The sequence below is a fragment of the Lasioglossum baleicum genome, chromosome 16 (assembly GCF_051020765.1).
Source record: "Lasioglossum baleicum chromosome 16, iyLasBale1, whole genome shotgun sequence".
Classification (NCBI taxonomy): Eukaryota; Metazoa; Arthropoda; class Insecta; order Hymenoptera; family Halictidae; genus Lasioglossum; species Lasioglossum baleicum.
The window spans coordinates 3,122,325-3,141,811 of record NC_134944.1 but is presented as its reverse complement, the minus strand read 5'-3'; the positions used below and the strand labels follow the sequence as shown (position 1 = coordinate 3,141,811).

Sequence of the window (19,487 nt, the reverse complement as noted above, 5' to 3'; positions counted from 1 at the left end):
ATGTTCGCGCGATTAAATTGTCGAAAAATATGCGGATTCATACACGCATTCGTGTATTTTGTATATCCGTAGACTCGCAATCATGATTACGATGACCTTACAAATTGCTTCTGTACACTTCAATTGCTTATCATTAAGATCACAAACAATGGAAACGAAGAAGTTTTTAATCGTGTTGAAATCAACGCTTTAGAGATCGCATCGAATATCTTATACCAAGCTAACTCATTTCTGTACATTCCTACACAATTCGCGCGTGTCGTGAACAATTTTTAACGTTGTGGATTTAAGTAAAATCTTGGGGCAGGTGTGAAAATCTTTTAGCCTGTTATTTGCTTGCTGTTTAAAGAAGGAAATACTCCCTAGGGTTGTCCTTGCAAATTTTCATATATTTTTGGGACGTGCAGTCGGTGTAAAAAGTATTCGTACATCCTTTGAAGACGGATAATTTTTTTTGAGACAAAAGAAGAATTGGTTTACCAGCTAATCCGTAAATAATTATTTTTAAAATTGTTATTGGTCGAAATTGCGAAGGGAAAAGCGAAGATCGCGATTTCAAACTTTTTTATCTGTGCCTGTGACGAAAATTTAAAAGATGCATTTTGTAAATCTATGTAAGTTGTATACATGTACAAAGTTCCATTGAAATCGGTTGACGCAGAAAACAGCTACGGGCATTGTAAGATGTAAAAACCTTCTAAATTTTCATTACAAACACAGATAAAATATTTAAAAATTCTGATCTTTACTGTTTTCTTCGCAATTGCAACCAATAGCAATTTAAGATACGCAGTCCAGTAATTGTAAGTAGTAATGGAACAATTATTCTGATTATGAGATTATTCTGAATTGGGATTATTCTGATGCTTGAGAGGAACTGCGAAATTCTAAGATCGAATTGACAGTGTGCAGGATATGAAAATACCTAACCACTACTGAGCACAATTAACCCCTTGCCCTACAATGTCCAGTCAGACTCGTGATGAAAAATCTGTACAGACTAATAAATATGTACATTACTGATTTGCTTTAAACTGAAATGAAATTCTCTTTTGTTGTAGTCAATATATAGCTTTTGGAGAAAACATAGGCAAACGATAAATATAAATTTTCTTCTTTTTTCTATGAACTTCTGAACGATGAAGAATTTCTGACCACTATAACCACAAAATAAATAGAAGTGCAAGGGGTTAACGACAACGCGTAGGGGTTTATTTCGGTTGTTTGTTCCAAGAGTCTTGTCGAAAGAATGGACTACGTATATTGGATAAAGGAGAAAGGAGCAAATGAACAGTGGAAATGAGATTTTTAATGGAACTATATTTTTATAAGGAATAACATAAAATAAATACGAAGATAAGGAAGATACAGAATAATGATCATTTCAGAGCAATGAATATTTGTCAAATTACACGTCTCGATTTCGAAATCTTTGAAAAATACATTTTAACCATTTTTATTATGCGCTAAATAGGTTTTTCATAAATTTATTAAATACTGGGAATATATTTACGTGATTCTAAGTAAATACATATTCCACTTTATGTGCGAGTGATAACAAGTCGGTGACTTGGTTAACCCTCCAACGGCTGTGTCTGGGTCTACTTTGACCCGGAACATCAAAATTGTCATTTGTGGTAATGAAACTACACGAATAATTGTTGCATGGAGGATATCGGAAAGACTAATGTGTGTCCATCTACACAAAATATCATGAAAAGTAAATCTTTTAAAATTATTAATTAGAGCTGTGAACAAATATCATTCGTTGTCCAAGGGTTAAACGACAGCAAACAGTGAAACCGATTGGAAGTGCTTCAAGTTTTTAGGATTTTAGTGGATTTTGAAAAAGGATTTTACTTTGAGAAGAATTTACAAATTTCAGGGAGAAATTTTTGAGAAATGTTTCTTAGGACATTAGATCTCGAATAGGTTGCAGTGGTCGTTCATGTGTGTAAATTCTCATTTTAGATTCTGCGTACTAGGGAAATGGTTAAAATCAAAGATGAAACAGAAAAACTGTATTTACCCATTATTAGCTAACACCAGGTTTTACAGACGTTTCTACGAAAAATTAAAAATTGTTGAATTGATAAATATTTCCAGTGCCATTTAAATTTCTTCTCTACATAAATTCGTCGTTTATGTTTCAGGCAAAGAAGGAAATCTACGACGTGAAGCAACAGAGGCTATGTTTGGCCCAGGATGAGTATAATCACCTGAACAATGCCCTAACGACGCTCGGCGCGTCGCGTACAAGTTGTAAGTACAAGTACACCTCTATTTATGTATGTATATGTGCCTATTCTTTCCTTTTCTTTTGAGTAATTATATTGCAGTTATTTGGACGCGTAATGGCTTTTACAGAAATAACTTTCTAATCTATCAAACATTAATTTCTATGAAACTTATCACTAGACTGCGAATCTTTATGCATTTATGGTTTATAAAATTTCTCAAAAAATGCTGCAATCTCAAATTGGACAGGATTTAGTATAATCTTTATTTACTTTGGATCTACAAATGCCATTGTCAATGAAAATAGGATTTGATTCGGTCCCACTTTCTTAGAATTTGTCTACAAAAATTGAAAATTGCATAAACATCCGCAGTTCATTGATTACCCAATGGAGGCTCTAAAATCTACAAGAAATAAAACAATGAATAATCGCGCCTACGTTAGATTCTTGTCGTTTGCGCTTAATGGAAGACAGTATTGACGGTCTTGATGGCAATCAACTGGACTTGACGATTATCGGTTGATTTTGATGGGGAGAAAATCGACGTTATATACTCATATGCATCTACATACACATACATATGTACAGTAAGGAGCATAACTGTTTCCATACACTTTAAATCAGAATAACTTTTATATGAATTGACCAAACGACTTCAATTTCTCTGTAAGGCTAGAAGAATTAGTTTAGTAAATGACGTCTAATAAATAAGTTGAAAAAATGCATTTGGTCGGGGGGAATTGTGAAAAACAATACTAAAAATTGATTTTCACAACTTTTTTAGCTGGCCCAATAACGAAAATTTAAAAACTGTGTTCTGTCAACTGGTATAAATTATATACGCTCCGAAAATTTCGTTGAAATTGGTTCATTGGTTTACGAATTATAAACGATCAAAAATGGTAAAACTTGCCACTTTATGGTACACTACAAATTACCACTTTTGATCGTTTATAATTCGCAAACCAATTAACCAATTTCAATGAAATTTTCAGAACGTGTATAATTTATACCAGTTGACCAGACACATCTTTCGAATTTTCGTTATTGGCCCAGCTAAAAAAGTTGTAAAAATCAATCTTTACTATTGTTTTTCACAATTCCGTCCAAATGCCATTTTTTCAACATATTTTCTACACATCGTTTGCTAAACTAATTCTTCCAGCCTTACAGAGAAATTGAAGTCGTTTGGTTCATTCATAAAAAAAGTTGTTCTGATTTAAAGTGTGTGGAATCAGTTATGCTTCTTACTGAATATACACTTTGTAGGCGAATAACGGAAAAAAAAGAGGAAGAGAATAAAAAAGTTGTTTTGTTCACAGTGTGTTCCAGTTCAAGTTCATTGAGCACTAAGTATGATCCTGATCTTTTGAAGTCTGACGTCGCGCTCGCAAGGAGTCGAGTATCTCGACTGAAACGGGAGCTTGAACAAATACGAGCAGAAATGAATTGTACGCAGCGAGGAGTAGACACGCTCGCAAGGTAAGATACTACGAAGTCGCCAACAGTAGCTTCTAATTCTTAAAAATCAATGAGAGAGTGCACTTTCATGCTCGGCGTTTAGTATTATAGCCATAACCATACGATATAACCATGCACTATAAACCATAGACATAAACTATAAATTACATACTGAACGAAAGCCACAATTATTATTGAATAGTATTTTTCAAACAGCGAATTTGCATTTATTATAACAAGCGATGCATTAATGTATAATAACCCAATAATCTTCCCTCGTAAAAGGAGCCAAAGGGCAAATATGGTGGTGATATAAAAGCCGTTCCGATTGTAATCGTTTTCAACACGCGACTCATAGCTATAACTTCTAGTTATAGGGTCAACGATGATAAAAGTTTAACTTGTAGTGGTAAACTTTGACTTATAGAGGGTCTGGCTATTCTAAATTCGAGTTACAGAGGTAAAAGAAGGCATTTGATCTTGTAGAAAATAATTCGAGTTGACGGCAGTTTTATTTCGATTTATACACAGAGGTTTTTAAAGTGCAGCGGAAGGGAATGAACAAAATTTTCGTCTTACAGACATTTTCGACTTAAAGAGGCTCGAGTTATGGAGGTCTGACTGTAGTTATAGTCGTAGTCAGTGATATTTACTATATAGATTACCTTCAAATCAAACTGAAACTTGGCTTTTTCTATTGCGCAGCGTTGAGCAGAAATTAAGCGGCCACCATGGCGGTTGTTACAACATTACGGAGGCGCAGGCGATCATGACAGAGCTGCGTAACATACAAAAGTCTCTGAGCTCTGGTGAAAAAGAAAAAGCTGAATTGATGCAGTCGCTGGCGCAACTCAAAGACGAACTGACAAGATTGCAACTTTGCGAGGGCAGTCCGGAAGCTAGCACGCTAAGTTTGCCCCAAGAGAAACTCAGCACAGCATCTCAAACCGATCTGTCGGGCGAGTTGGTCCCGATCGGCACTCGTTTGGCTGAGATGGCGCGAATGAGGCTTCAGTACGACGAGGCGAGGAAGAGGATACAACATATTCAACAGCAGCTGGCCGATCTCGAGGAGAAGGTAACGCCTGGCCAAACCGAGAGCGACAAAGACAAATTGTTGCTCTTCCAGGAGAAGGAACAATTGCTCAGGGAGTTGAGAAGCATCACGCCGCGTACTAGAACGCAGCAGGACATGAAGAAGATACAGAGCGAGATTCGACGTTTGGAACAAGACTTGAACAACGCGCTCGAACTGTCGAACAAAACTATCACCGATCGAGTACGGCTTCACGAAGAGAAGCAATTGCTGTTGCAGCAGCTGAGGGACGCTCTCCGTTCGATGGCGATGCTCGAAGGTCAGCTGAAAACGTTGAGCGCGAGTACGCTCTCGGTGAGCAGCAGCTCTAGTCTCGGAAGTCTCAGCACGACGAGCAGCAAAGGTTCTCTGAGCTCTGGTTTGAGCTTCACCGATATTTACGGTAGTCCGCAATGTTTGGGTCCTGTCACTCTGCAGCAGGAACGGCCGGTCGACATGGTCGATTTACATCGACGGGTCGAGAGGTTGCTCAAGGGTTCGGAACAGAATAACCTCGTTAGCACCCCTTCGCCTGGCAGATCTCAGCCAAGTCTATCCCCTAGATCGAGCCTGTCGAGCGTCAGCCCGCCGGTTTCGCCCCTCTACGAAAATGCTCCTGTCGGTCCACCACCTGCGTATGAGCACGTGGAGATGCAAAGGCAGCAAAGACAGAATCAAAGAGCCGGTCCCACCTCTTCGAGCGTGAACCTCGATGGGACTCAACTGGAGGATCGATTGGCGGAACTCAGGCTTAGCCAGCATCAAACGCCAACGCAAGAATTGTTGTGCACCAGTTCTCAAGATCGTCTGAAGTTAGTCGGCGGGCCCCATCCACCTGTCGAGCTACAGTCAGGAAACATGTCTCAAGGTAGCGGTCTCGGTAGGCCTGTTGCCGCTACTGCTGCTGTTGCTGGTGCTGCTGCTGCTGCCGCTGTCGCGCAACAGCAACATCAACACCAACACCAACTCCAACAACAACAGCCCTCGCAAGAACCACCGCCTCTTTCACCGATCAGCGAGACCCCACCACCTACGGGAATCCGATCGAGAGCTAGTAGTTCCGGTACCAATACCAGATCCGTTTCCGCCGCTGTCTCCGATGAAAGCGTCGCCGGCGACTCGGGTGTCTTCGAAGCCTCCAATCGAAGGAGGCTCTCCGAGGTGATCGGAGATGTCGACTCCTTGGCGCTCGGCGAAATGAGTCTGGAGACGGCGCAGGTGCAAATTAAACTCAGGTATGTTGTTACATTACGTATAGTCTCGAAAATCTTCTTGCTATCGGGCCATTCCATGCCAAATCGATCACTTCCATCTGCGTCGATTTTGGTCTAAACAAAATCAATCAACGTCCTTTCTCAGCTCATTGTGACGACAATTTTAAATTCTCCATCCTTCTAATTTTCTTATTCACAAAATTTAAAAAATGATAGGGATGGAAATATTCTAGGTCGGAAGAAATGTTTAATTTTCAAGTTAAAATAGCTCCGAATGTAAAGGATCAATAAAAAGATGTGAAATACGTCGCATTGAATCACACGTTCATTAGATTCGAAAATGTAACTTCTATCTGCGCATGTTCGTCAGCAAATGTATACTTTATACTAAAGTAATTACGTTGTGTAGGTATTCCGTAAGCGATGGCCTACTTCATGTTGGTATCGAACGTGCGAGAAACCTAGCTGCGCTTTTTATTCCAAACAACGCGCAAGTGTAAGTATTCTATTCGATTTATAAAATAATATAATATACACTACCGGCCAAAAGTTTGGTATCACTTACTGATTTCTGTAAAAATCGAATATATAACATAGATTTTTAAGGAAAGAGCATTTCGAAGAAAAATACGCATTCCTTGATAAAAAAGAAGATAATACAAAATGTAAAACATACTGCTCGTAAGCTTCTTGACAAGTTATTCTGCCTTGGTTTTTCTAAAGGCATTCAGTTCTGTTTCTCTGAATTTACGCCGTGATTCGAAACTTTCGGCTGGTAGTGTATGTAGTATGTATACTATGTGTATGTGCACAACTGCTTTTCCTTGTTTTTCCACCATTGAAGTCTAAGTTCATTAAAGAGACTCATTCATCAGTCTTATCCAATTATTCAACCCCAGCATTAATTATATCTATTGTGTAACGACTTATTTATTGTTTACAATCCAGCTCTGTATTATGTATATACATATTTGCTGTAATTTTGTTCTAGTCTTAAATTTAGCATCTTCAGCAGTTTCGCGAACATATTTTGTCGATTGATATTCTAAAGGTTCTGTCTATTGGTGTTTAGGTATATAAAAGCTGCCCTGCTTCCGATGCAACTACCTGTTAACCACATCTGTTGTACGAAACCTGTACTGGATTTACATAAGCCAACCTTCGGTGAAACGTTCCCGATTGCAGTACCACTTAATAAATTGTACACGAAAACGCTTCAAGTTAATGTTTGGTGCACAGGCAGCGAGTCTGAGGAGTGCTTGGTATGTACTTTATTTCTCCTTCGTTACACTTTATGTCATAAAAATAATTCCTGTCACTAGACAGCGGATTTGATGCATATATGACAAAAATGAGTAGGTGTAATTTCAAATAGTATTTTGAAGAATACTGTTATATTATCTTCAACCCACTAAACAGATTTCAAATATTATACTAAGCATATGGTTTTTAATTAATCGACAATTTGCTATTGCCCCGTTTTCTACTTATCTCGGTACTCGGTCAACACGTAGAGTTATTTCGTTATAATATTTGTAATGCTAGCCATTTTGTTTCAGGGTTCTGCCCAAGTTTCCCTTGCAGACTTTTGTCCAGAATCGCCCAGCGTAAAATGGTACAACCTGCTGTCTTTCCGTTTCATGCAGCCACCTGACAGTCCTAGTACTAGTACTAGCAATAGCAATAGCAATAGCAATAATATTTGTGCGAGTATAGCCAAGCAGGCTAACCATGACAAACAAGAATCTGACATATCAGTTTATCGCAGTGGTCAAAATACGAAAGAGGAAAGCAGCGACGAGAGTACAATAATCAGCTCTCAGACCTCCACCTTGACTAGAAATCAAGGATGCGATGAACTGCAAACAGCTATTTCTTTGAAACTGGAAGAACTGGCTAACTGCCTGCGAAGTCCTGATGAAGACGATCAAAATGTTGATAGCGAAAGCGGCAGCGGTAGCGATGATAGTGACGAAGAGGGAATTATCGTGGAATTCATGATGGAAGATAATATTTTAGAGGATGTATTGGAGCACGAGGTACGATATTAGTGCTATTCCTAGTAGCATTTATGGTTGGCATTTTAATTTGACTTAGTGATAATTATATTTGTATAAATATGATTGTGCTGGAATGTATTGATATAAATGTTAACAACAGGAGGATGAGGAATTGACCGAGGAAACGAAGCAAACAGAGGACAAAGAAACGAACACTGAATGCATTTTTATACCGGAACAAGGGAAACAGAGGAAACTTTCGGCAGCTGGTGTTGCTCCTAATAGTATGTACGACGACAAAAATTCTATCGTCATTAAAAGAAGTCAAACTTTCTCCCCGAGTGCCGCAGTCAGCAAGAGTCACTACATTTGTCGAGTAAGTACAAGCCAGTATACATACAAATAACACAGTATTATAATTATAATATTTGTTGCTTATATCATTAGTTACTAGAATCAACAATCGCGTCACTGTAATTTGATCATTGATCCTCAGAAAATTAAATGATGTAATTTGAACAAACATGTTCAATCCGTTATACATTCGATTAAGGCGAAAGTCTAATGTAAACTGGAATGAACGAACTTTCGCAAGTTTATTTTAAGCAATTAGTTTGTACAACTCAAATAATTATTTAATGTGCAACTATATCCAGAGCAAATAAGGACCAAATCCTGCTCCAAGCGTAGTTTGGTACCAAAATGACCGCATTTTGCTGGCAAAGTATGATTGCAGACATTTGGTCATAATCTGTTCGAGCAGATTTTTTCAAACTATGGACTAGTATTTAACTACAAGTATTTTATCATTGAAATTATTCTTTCCACAGTTAAATCGAAGTGACAGCGACAGCAGTATGCCGCTTTATAGAAGAGGCGGGCCTTTTCAACGAAATTCCGTCGAAAGAAGATCTTTACGGTGGCGACGTCCTTCTTCTGCGCTCAGTTGCAAAACCGTCTCGAAAAAGTGTACCAACTTACCGCCCACCGCTAGAACATCGTTGGACCTCGAATTAGATCTCCAAGCACAGCACGCTAGACTAAGCAACCTTCAAGATGAAATCACACGGTTACGAGAACTAAAGCAGAGGTTGGAACAGGCGCGAGAAAAAGGAGACACCGATTTTGCGACTTGGTTGTTAGAGGATCATAAGTTCCAAAACCTTATGGTGCAGGCGGAAAGCGGGAAAAATGGAAAGAGTGCCGAAGATAAAAGGGTGGAGAAAATGTTAAAAAGAACCTCAAAAGAGATCTATAAATTAAGGAAAACAAAGGCTGGCAAAGGAAAACCGGATATTATTTCTTTCAAGTATGTTAAATTAATATTATTGATATTTCTATTCTACAATCAAATAGTTTATTATAATACTGTCGTTGACAGAGCAAAATTTCTTAAATATTCCATTGAAATGAACGTGTATATACAGTAAAGTTACAGTCAAGTACCATTATCCAAAATATTGTTTACATTATTAAATATGTTGGTACATAGTCAATTAGAAAACATTTAAGTATTGCATGAGGTATTATATCAATTTCATAAGAAAAACAGTGTAGAATGGAAGTGTTCTAGCACGGAAGAAACGTCTAATTTTCGAGTTAAACTAGCTCAAAGGGTTAACAATAACAAACAAAATAAAGTAAGAAAAGTGATTATAATATATTTGCTTGTTTCAGGGAGAAAATGGCATTCTTTACACGCGTTAGTCTTAATGTTCCCGTGCTTCCTCCAGAAGATTCGACGTGCGAAAACGCGTTGTCGCCGTCTTTGTCGATTGGCCAACACAAGCGACACGCTTCAGAACCAGTTACCAGTGAAACTATGGTTACTAAAGTTGATGCTCAAGGTATTTCGAATTTGGTTGCACGGCCATATACTGTTCCTAGCGGGAATGTATCTGCCGTGAGAGCCGATAACGCCGCGACGAATAATGCGAGTATCGCGTTGAACTCAGCTGAAGACAGTTCAGCAAACAGTACAAATAAAACCATAAATGCGAAGGGTCGACCGGTTGCCGGGAAGCTACAATTTGCGAAAAATGGTCAGGGCGAGAGCCCAAACTCGCCCGAACAAAACGACAGTGAAGAACCAAGAAGGTACGAGTACGTCGTCGACAGGGTTCTCGGCGTGGAAGTGTAATTGTTCACAATTTAGGCCATTTCTTAAAATTCTTCTGAATATGGAGAGAACCGTATATCTTTAAATTATTCAACGACTAACATCTTACCAGTATCGTAGCTTTAATTGAAAAGCAAACGGTTAGAAGGAAGTACCTAGGACTGCCATTTTCTGGTTTTTCTCCTCCCAAAATATTAGTTGCCATGCACAACGATCGAAGTTAATGGAAGGAGAAAAAGAAATGAAATATTATACAGTAGACGGAAACCACCCGTGCGACTAGTACAGTGAAGGTTATTATTATATTATAATATTACATTACATTATATTATATATCATATAAATATTATATTATATTAAATTATATATATTATACTATATTATATTATTTTACATTATATTATATAAATATTATATTATATTAAATTATATTATATTATATACTATATTATATTATTTTACATTATACATATTATATTATATTATATATTATGTTATATTATATTATACTATATTATATTATATTATAGAAACTGATGCCGACGTTTTTATTGTTATTGGTTATCAACGCGATAACACGATGCCGTAAACGACAATCTAGGCATATTCGAGAGACTAGTGAAAATGCGCACTGTATATACGAAAACGTAAATTATTTAAATGGGATTCATGTAAAAATGATTTAATCAATTAACCAAGTCCATCGGGTTCCTCTCGTATCCGAGATATAATATTGTGTGTCGTTTCGCCGGTTTCTTCTACGTCTCGAAACACACTACATATTCTACCGAGCAGCTGGACTGCGACTTTTAAATAAAAGTATAACGGAATCGAAGAAAAGGTCATAGAAACAGGGAAACTCACTGCTACATACACTACCGGCCAAAAGTTTGGAATCACGGCGTAAATTCAGAGAACGTTTATAAGAAGAACCGAATGCCTTTAGAATAACCAAGTTATGAGCAGTATGTTTTAAATTTTGTACTATTTATTTATCAAGGAATGCGTATTTTTCTTAAAATTGCTCTTTCATTAAAAAACCGGCTGTATTTTTAATAACAGCCTGACATATTCAGGGCATCCTGGCAATTAGTTTTTCGAATGTTTCTATTTTGATATTTTTCCATGCTTCTTGTAGAAGTTGCCAAAAATGAAAATCGATTTTTACAAAAATCAGCAAGTGATTCTCTATACTAATATACACAATCTATATGTAGCATGATTTTCGAGACGATATTTTTAATATAAATGTTGCATCTTCTTGGTTATTTTGCGAACCAGATGTCCCAGATTGTATTATACTTTCGTAAATTGTAGAGGACGAAGAATTACGTGTGTGTATTTGTTGGAAATTGCGATTGGACGTTCATGTTTGTTAAAACTACAACACATTTGTAACATACGAATGATCGAAACATTGTCAATAGTTTCAGTAATCACACCGTTGAACGAAAACAAATCTAGAATGAAATTTATACGACAATTTATAATTAATGTACATATGGAGACTTGTGGTGTATCAACAGTTACTGCCAATAGGCTAACTTGGGAATTAGTGAATATTAGAAAATTGTAGAATTTTATGACCAAAAATAAGAAAGAAGTTAAAAAAGAATCCTTGTATCGATAATGTAATAGGATGAACGATTTTAACCTTTTATATTTGATCTGTAAAATTTTATTCGGTTAGCGTATCGAGGAACCTGATAGAGATTCTTTTATTAGAGGAGTAGTAAGATCTTCGAGACAGAATGTACTATTCTCAGCTGGAAAGAAGTCATCTGGGACGAATGTGGGCCTGATAGATTTCTAGGCATACATAATATTGTTATCGAACATTGTTGAAGCGACAATGTCCATGTAGGATTTCAACTTATTTATGTGCCAATCCATGTAACTTCTTTCTAGCAGCAGATAGTACATGCACTACTGTGCAAAAGAAAAAAGAACCCAGTATAGTTATAAGATATAACGACGAACAATATCATCATGTAGAAATTGTATTGTACAATGATTGATTTATTGCATTTAAAGTATTAGATAATTCGCAATAACACATATATTCTCAGAACTATTCAATTAAACAGTGGAGAATCCTTTTTCAAAACTTACTGTGTTTTTATCTGATTTTTTACACTTTTCTATTAAATATGGCTGGGTGCTTCTTTCTTTTGCACAGCAGTGTATATTCTTGTACATATATGCGTTGATACGTAATATTAAATACACATGTAAGTGCATAAATATATGGATATATTTATACATTTATATTTAGATATGAACTATATAATTATATATATATATACGTATATATATATATATATGTTTAAGTAGGTGTGAGTGTGTGTGAGCGTGTGTGTGTACGTTTTTGTGTGCACACACATAGAAGGGTGTGTAGACAAAGGTCTCTGAAAATAATAATAATAATGCCTTTTATGAGAAAAAGCGGGTACATTCGTGCAACGTTTTTATACTTCCGATAGAACAAAGATGCGAATCGATATGTATAATAGGATGACGCTGTTCAAATGCAGTACCTATTATACTAATCTATTTAATGAATATGTTACAATAATGAATTATGTTAGTATGTACCAGTATAGCTTGGTCTTACTGTGTTAAATCAAATGCAACGCCGCGAATGTTGACAGCGGTGTTGATAATATTGACAATAAAACAATGATGATGCTGCTGGTAATAATAATGAAAACAATAACGCCAGCAACGATCACCGATAACGGCGACAATGAACAGAATAAAAAATGAAATATAAACCATGGTACTGATATCACTAAGATTAATAATTAACAGTAATAGTAAGTTTGCAACGACATGCATACATGAACACGTAAATAAATACATCCTCCGAGAATGAGAAACAATCGCAGCATGACCTGCAACTAATAATAACGATTAAACGGTAATGATTCATATGATAATGATTAAAAGAAAAATACAGTATATTCTTGCCATATTATTTTGTATAATGAGTTTGTCTCTATCCAGTTACTAACAACTAAATATGTATATGTATCCTTTGAATTCCATCAACCATTTTACACGATTGTTCATTAGTGACGATGTAAACTATACTAGTAATAAATAACTCAATAGAAATTATTAGAGGCGGTGACAATCAAATAAATTCAGTATACAAAAATACACAGTTGTATGAAAGAATTCGAACAGTGGAACCATCCTAATTGAGATAAAACAAGTCGCGTTGTATACATATAGTACAATATGCGGTATTTATAGAGTAGACTGGAAATCTTGTAGAAAATCTCTTTATATCTTTCTATAACAATTTTTATCGTAATTTATGTCAAACTAATTCATTATTTGTGTGTTTCGCAGAATAATCAGAGGAGAAGAGAGATGTCTGAAGAACATTGTGGGATAATACATAGTATACATAAACATTTATTGCACCATAAGAATGGTCATTAAAAATGTACATAATATACAATAAAAAAATTACGCATAGTTAATTGTTTGTTTATTGAACCTCCTCGCGCGTACTTTCTTCCAAAAGCTAGGCTAGAATAACAAAGCAAAATGTAGGTTAAATTAAGTGTTACGAGTTTTTTATACACTGTAATTTTATTGAAAATTTTATTATATAGATGTGCTGCCCTCTTCAGTCTTAAACGAAGGTTGAATTCAGACCCGAGCTGCCTTCGCTCTGCCGTCAACTTATCCGGCTCTTTCTGCCAGCAGAAAGCGATACTTCTGCTGACGCAGATGCTCGTCCAAATCGGCAGGAGCTTCCTGGCAGATGGAAGGCAGCTCGGTTTTCGGTCTTACGGCGAGGCAGAATCCAGGAACGACCTGCCTTCCATCTGCCGGAAGCTGGGGGAATACCATGCAGCTGCGTCAGCAGAGGTAGCACTTTACGCTGGCAGGGTGTGTCCGGCAGATTCGTCCAGATTCCGAGCATCCTATGCTTCGAGCAGCTGCGAGAATCGTTCGCAGGTCCTGATCGCTGTTTTTAACCAGCGGCGCCATTCGACGTTCGATATTACGACGTTTGTCGTAATAAATTGAAAAATCTATAATGTGGGATCATTTTTTGTTTATTCGTTCGACAAGTTATTCTCGTAAATAAAACGAAATCATCATGTCAAGATCATATTTAATATTAACATTATAATTTGTGTTATCGTTACAATTGCCAAAATGTTAAACAGTCTATCGTCTGCGATGCGAGACGCGACATCTAATCTTTCGTTCGATATATCTGATATTCCGAGTACATCTAAACGTACACGAAGAAGTTTGTCTGAACGACTGTTTAAAATTTTGGCAATGGAATTAAGAAGTATTTGTCAAAGTTATCTCTCTCTCTCTCTCTCTCTCTCTCTCTCTCTCTCTCTCTTCCGTGTTTATTGTTCAAAGTTAGTTTAGTGATGGGCACTATCGACTAAATTCAACTATCGACTAGTTACTATTTAGTAACTACATACTATCGACTATTTAGTCGATAGTTTTCAGTCGACTGAATTGGCTTATTTGACTGAATTGCGTTATTGGTTCATGTTCATTGCTCTCCATATTCGATGGTTTTCATGACGCTCAGCTTTATTAGAGAGAGAGAGAGGTTCCTAAAATTAAAAATATTTAATGTTATTTTATATTTTACATTTGTCGTAGTAGAAATTAGTAATAAAATTAAATTAAGGTAAAAATTCCAAAATTATAATTAATCTAACCTTAAATGATTATGGTCTCCACTATGAAGTTGACCCAAATTTATATATATATATACATATATTTTAAATGTTGACATTTAAAAAGATCAATTGGTCTAAGTTTTTCGCTGAAAGTCTGTTTCTTCTTTCAGACATAATCTGTCCAGCCTTTGAAAATATTCTCTCCGAGGGTACAGAGGTTGCAGGAATACAAAGATATTTATCTGCTATCTCGAAAAGCTGTGGCATTGTGCAATTATATTTGTTCCAAAATGCGACTGGACAACTCTTAATGTTTTCATATGGTAAATCTATGTATTGACGGATGATGGTTGTTACATTTTCAATATGCGTAGATTGGTTATTTAACTGTGACACTTTTGATACAAAAAAGTTCCAAAATTCATTGTTTTGAGATGGTTCTTCTGCTATGGCTCTATTTGCATTCGTTTCATGACTACTGGCTGTTCTTGCCAAGGAACTTATTTCTTCTTTTAATATATTCTGTGCTGTCTGTGCAATCCTATTGTCTTCAAATACAGCTATTTTAAACCTTGGATCTAATAGTGTGGCTATTAAAGTAATATTATTCTGTTCGATGTAGTTAAATCTTATTTCAATATTATTTAAAATATTATTTTTTAAACGTAGTCCTGCTGTGGTTTCTGGTGTAATCATGTTTATAGCATTTTGAATTCCTCTTATTAAAGGAACAATTTTGGATGCTGTGGGATATTTTTCTGCTGATAAATCAGTTGTAACATATTCTAGTGGTTTCAATAACGGTATGATATCTTCTATGATTTCCCAGTGTTCAGCTGTAAGTGATGTGGGACTTCTGCTTAATGAAACTATGACAGCAGACAAAGGCACTTTTATTGCAAACAGTCTCTCCAGCATCACGAGGCAAGAATTCCAGCGTGTTGCTACATCTTTTTTTATCTTCAGTTCTGGTAAGCCCATTTGCTTTTGCATACTTCTTAATTTCTCTGCTGCTACAACACTTGTTTTAAAGTGCCCAACTAATGAACGGCAGATTTTTAATAAATTTATTATTTCAGTCACACCACTTATGGAATCGTTTACCACTAAATTTAACGTGTGTGCTGTACATGGCAAATGCATATAGCCTAAGTTACGTACAGCTCCTTTAATATTTGCACCATTATCTGTCACGACAGCACAAATTTTATTTGAGATTTGCCATTCCGATAAAATATCTTGAATACAGTGCGCAATATATTGACTTGTGTGGCTATTTGTTAAAAGATTAGTGGCTAATACGTTTGAGCGTAATTTATTTTCAATAAAATAATGTGCAGTGATCGTTAAAAAGGATTGCATATTTAAATTGGTCCAGATATCTGTCGTAATAGAAACATGACTTGTTTTTTTCAAGTTTTCTAAAATTATATTTTTAGTGTCAATGTATAATTGTGGTAAGATGGTCCGTCCCAGTGTTCTTCGACTGGGAAGTTTATATCGTGGTTCAAGCTCCTTAATTAACTCATTAAAGCCTTCGTCTTCTACAATAGTTAGCGGTTGCAAATCTTTACAAATCATGGCTGCCACCAGATTATTTAATTTTGTAATTTTTGTTTGTGATAGATCATTTGAAGTTGTCCTCAATGTTAGCTGCCTTAAATGAACCCGAGACCTCTGCACCATACCTGGTAAGTCTTCATTTTGGATTGCCAAATTTGCATTTGAAGTGAAAGCCACCGATGTAATTCCTTGTGCTTGCGTTGATGTTCCAGGTGTAGCACTTGCAAGTTGATCATCCACGTCTATCGACTCTGCTTCTTCGTGCACGCGACGATCGGCTTCCAGCACTGTGAAATGTTTGCGCTTCAAATGGTCACTTAAATTGGATGTGTTTTTTGCACTTTTGTATTCTCTTTTACATAAGCGACACACGGCACTCGTTGGTGTCTTTTGTTCAAAATATTGCCACACTATTGAGCGCTTTTGTTTATACATATTGTATTATATATACACTATGAAAACTTATGTATACTACTAAACACTATTTTAGAACTCAGAATGTTTCCTCAACACGAGTTTATTTAAGAGAAAACTTGGTGTACGACGCGAGACCAGAGACCAACGACTTGTGACTAAGTGACTCGTCAACGTATAGAAACTCCCGAGGAAAAGGAAAAAATGGAAGAGAGGTGGAAACCCGAATAGTGGGAGGAAAGTAAGGAGAAGAAATTAAGGATAGGAAAGTAAGGAAAATCTAGGAGAAGAGGAAAGACAGGTAAAGACACGTGGAAAGAAGCAATCGCGGAAGGATGCTATAATTAACGGAAAGAGCAGAGGAAGGCAAGCAGGAGAGGATGTCGTAAAGAAAGGAAACGTTCGCCAGGGCCTGACCGTAAATCTCGAATAGGTTCGAGAGATACCTGGAAGAGACACAGGAGAGGCCGTGGATCTGGTCGCCACATGTATATCAGGACTGACCAGACCCGCGCAGAATGGACAACAATAGGAAAGGAATATGGCAAGGAAATAAGAAGTTTTCTAAAACAGCAGCGTAGGGCAGCGCCAAAAAAGCAGCCACAGTTCATTAAAATTATTCAGGGAGCAGTTTTAAAATTAAAAATGGTTTAAACTATTTGATTTCATAGAAAACCAAGCGTTCGCTTCCTTGCTTGCAAAAGTGTTCGCTGTTGCAGACGCGTTCAAATCTATTTCGTTACTGAACTCGAGTGGTTGAGAAAAATCTCAATCCTTAGCTAGAAAGCCGGTTTATATTGTCAAAGTTATAAGTATATTCACAGTGGTTTCACATCCAAGAAAAGTCGCACGTGAAGATTCTTTCGTTCCACAATATCATATTTCATACCATATAAGTTTTCCTATTTATTATAATTTGGAGAGACTATCTAAAAATATAGTACTTTACAATTTTATATTATTTATAAGTTTATAATTAAACATTAGTGAAACTAATGACTTGGTCGTCTGTGTTACACCTACATTAAATTTCTCAAAGCACTGTAATAATATTGTAAACGCTGGTCTAAAAATATTAGGTTTTATTAAATTTATTGATATGATTGATTTCTTCAATGGATCTATTGATTACTTTAAGAAATTCTTATGTAGGGCACTAAGAAATGTTTAATTTTAAGTTAATGTTTATCTATAATTTCCTCTATTGCGATTAATTTGTTAATACATGCTATGTTACTGTAATTTTTTTATATTTTTATTTGATTTAAGTCTATATATACATATTGGGTTTGTAGCGGCCACCGGCACGTACAATAAAACATTTGGCGTGCAAATGGTCGGGTCGGTTTACGAAGCAAGCGACAATGAAGCTATTTTTAGCGCGTGCAATTTAGATGTTTTATGATATGCATGTCTCGTTACTTAGAATCTTTCGTTGCCGGCCTAAAGGCCTCAATAGCACATAATAAACCCCCGAGTTTCCGAAGGGTCGCGCCGACCAAGATCCGATGGGCCCACACAAGGCCACGGTAAGTATGTATCTCGCGGGCCTGGAAGAAAAATCCGCTATACCTGATCTGTCGAATAAAGTTCCATTCCCACGAACTTGTACTATCATTATTTAGAATACAACAATCCTAGCTTCTTCAGATTTATACATGTATAATAAATAAATAAATAAATAATCCTTTTGGTGTTATCGATATTACATATAATATATAGGATAGGATAAATATAATAATAAAATATCAATTTTGTATTGAATGTAATAAATATTTTATTAACATAAATGAAATGCATAAATCATTCATATTTTCGGAGAATATTTGTAATAATTAATATTTAGTAGTACATACAACAATTGAATTCCGTCAATCTGGCAGTTTTCTCGAAATATCGAATTGTTTATAGGTATAAATTTGCCCGAGACTTCGTGACTTTTATCTTTTTCATGCGAAACACATAACCGAAATTTTAACTCATCAATTTGACTAAAAATCATCGAAAAATAACTAATCACCTGCTTGTTATTTTATCGGTTTTTTACCACTGTGTCAATTTGACACCGAGGGACGGATGGGGTTAATGAATTAATTAATTAATTTGATAATTCAATCAGAGAGGTAACCTCTGGTTTAGTTGGGTTTAGTAAAGCAGTATATATATATATATATATATCAGTGAAAGCAGTCGACTGAAAATAGTAACCTCTACCACTGCGAAATTCAGTCGTTCAGTAAAACAGTCGACTGAAAATAGTAACCCCTACCACTGCGAAATTACTAAAACTAGTCGACTGAAAATAGTAACCCCCACCACTGCGAAATTACTAAAACTAGTCGACTGAAAATAGTAACCCCCACCACTGCGAAATTCAGTCGTTTTACTAAAACTAGTCGACTGAAAATAGTAACCCCCACCACTGCGAAATTCAGTCGATAGTTCAGTAAAACTAGTCGACTGAAAATAGTAACAGCTACTATCGACTAAATCGATAGTTTTTAGTCGATTGCGCCCATCACTAAGTTAGTTTCAGAAATTGTCATGCAACAGAGTGGAATAGGCCTACAGGGGATACCACATGAAAAAAACGCATTGACCATTGGAGCCCTTCGCCCTGCGCCTTGAGACAGTTATATTGGCGCGAAAGTACCGAAACAATCTGTTCCGGACAAAAAATTTCAGGACGTGTCCTACAAGTTACAAAATATACTCAAATACACATGTT

The 19,487-nt window shown here is 36.3% G+C and overlaps 1 protein-coding gene and 1 long non-coding RNA gene across 9 annotated transcripts in view; both read left to right on the top strand.

Moving 5' to 3' along the window:
- Positions 1 to 13,067, top strand: part of Kibra (WW and C2 domain containing protein kibra) — a 52,159-nt gene extending 39,092 nt beyond the window's left edge. For all 5 annotated transcript variants that reach the window (XM_076440818.1, XM_076440820.1, XM_076440819.1 and 2 more), the window contains 10 exons: positions 2,154 to 2,262; positions 3,563 to 3,722; positions 4,407 to 6,011; positions 6,400 to 6,486; positions 7,063 to 7,252; positions 7,550 to 8,029; positions 8,151 to 8,366; positions 8,821 to 9,299; positions 9,668 to 10,402; positions 10,640 to 13,067. In XM_076440818.1, coding sequence (XP_076296933.1) covers positions 2,154 to 2,262; positions 3,563 to 3,722; positions 4,407 to 6,011; positions 6,400 to 6,486; positions 7,063 to 7,252; positions 7,550 to 8,029; positions 8,151 to 8,366; positions 8,821 to 9,299; positions 9,668 to 10,130 — 3,789 coding nt within the window. In that variant the 3' untranslated portion in view covers positions 10,131 to 10,402; positions 10,640 to 13,067. The remainder of the gene's footprint in view (positions 1 to 2,153; positions 2,263 to 3,562; positions 3,723 to 4,406; positions 6,012 to 6,399; positions 6,487 to 7,062; positions 7,253 to 7,549; positions 8,030 to 8,150; positions 8,367 to 8,820; positions 9,300 to 9,667; positions 10,403 to 10,639) is intronic.
- Positions 13,068 to 14,549: 1,482 nt separating this feature from the next.
- On the top strand, positions 14,550 to 18,446 carry LOC143217076 (uncharacterized). 4 transcript variants are annotated; one of them, XR_013010720.1, is made up of 5 exons: positions 14,557 to 14,790; positions 14,953 to 15,105; positions 15,612 to 15,753; positions 15,862 to 16,473; positions 16,558 to 18,446. It is a non-coding gene; the product is annotated as an uncharacterized LOC143217076 (long non-coding RNA). The 4 variants fall into 4 exon arrangements; XR_013010719.1 differs by having other exon boundaries at positions 14,609 to 14,790; positions 16,409 to 16,473; XR_013010718.1 differs by having other exon boundaries at positions 14,550 to 14,709; positions 14,953 to 15,753; positions 16,409 to 16,473.
- Positions 18,447 to 19,487: the final 1,041 nt, after the last annotated feature.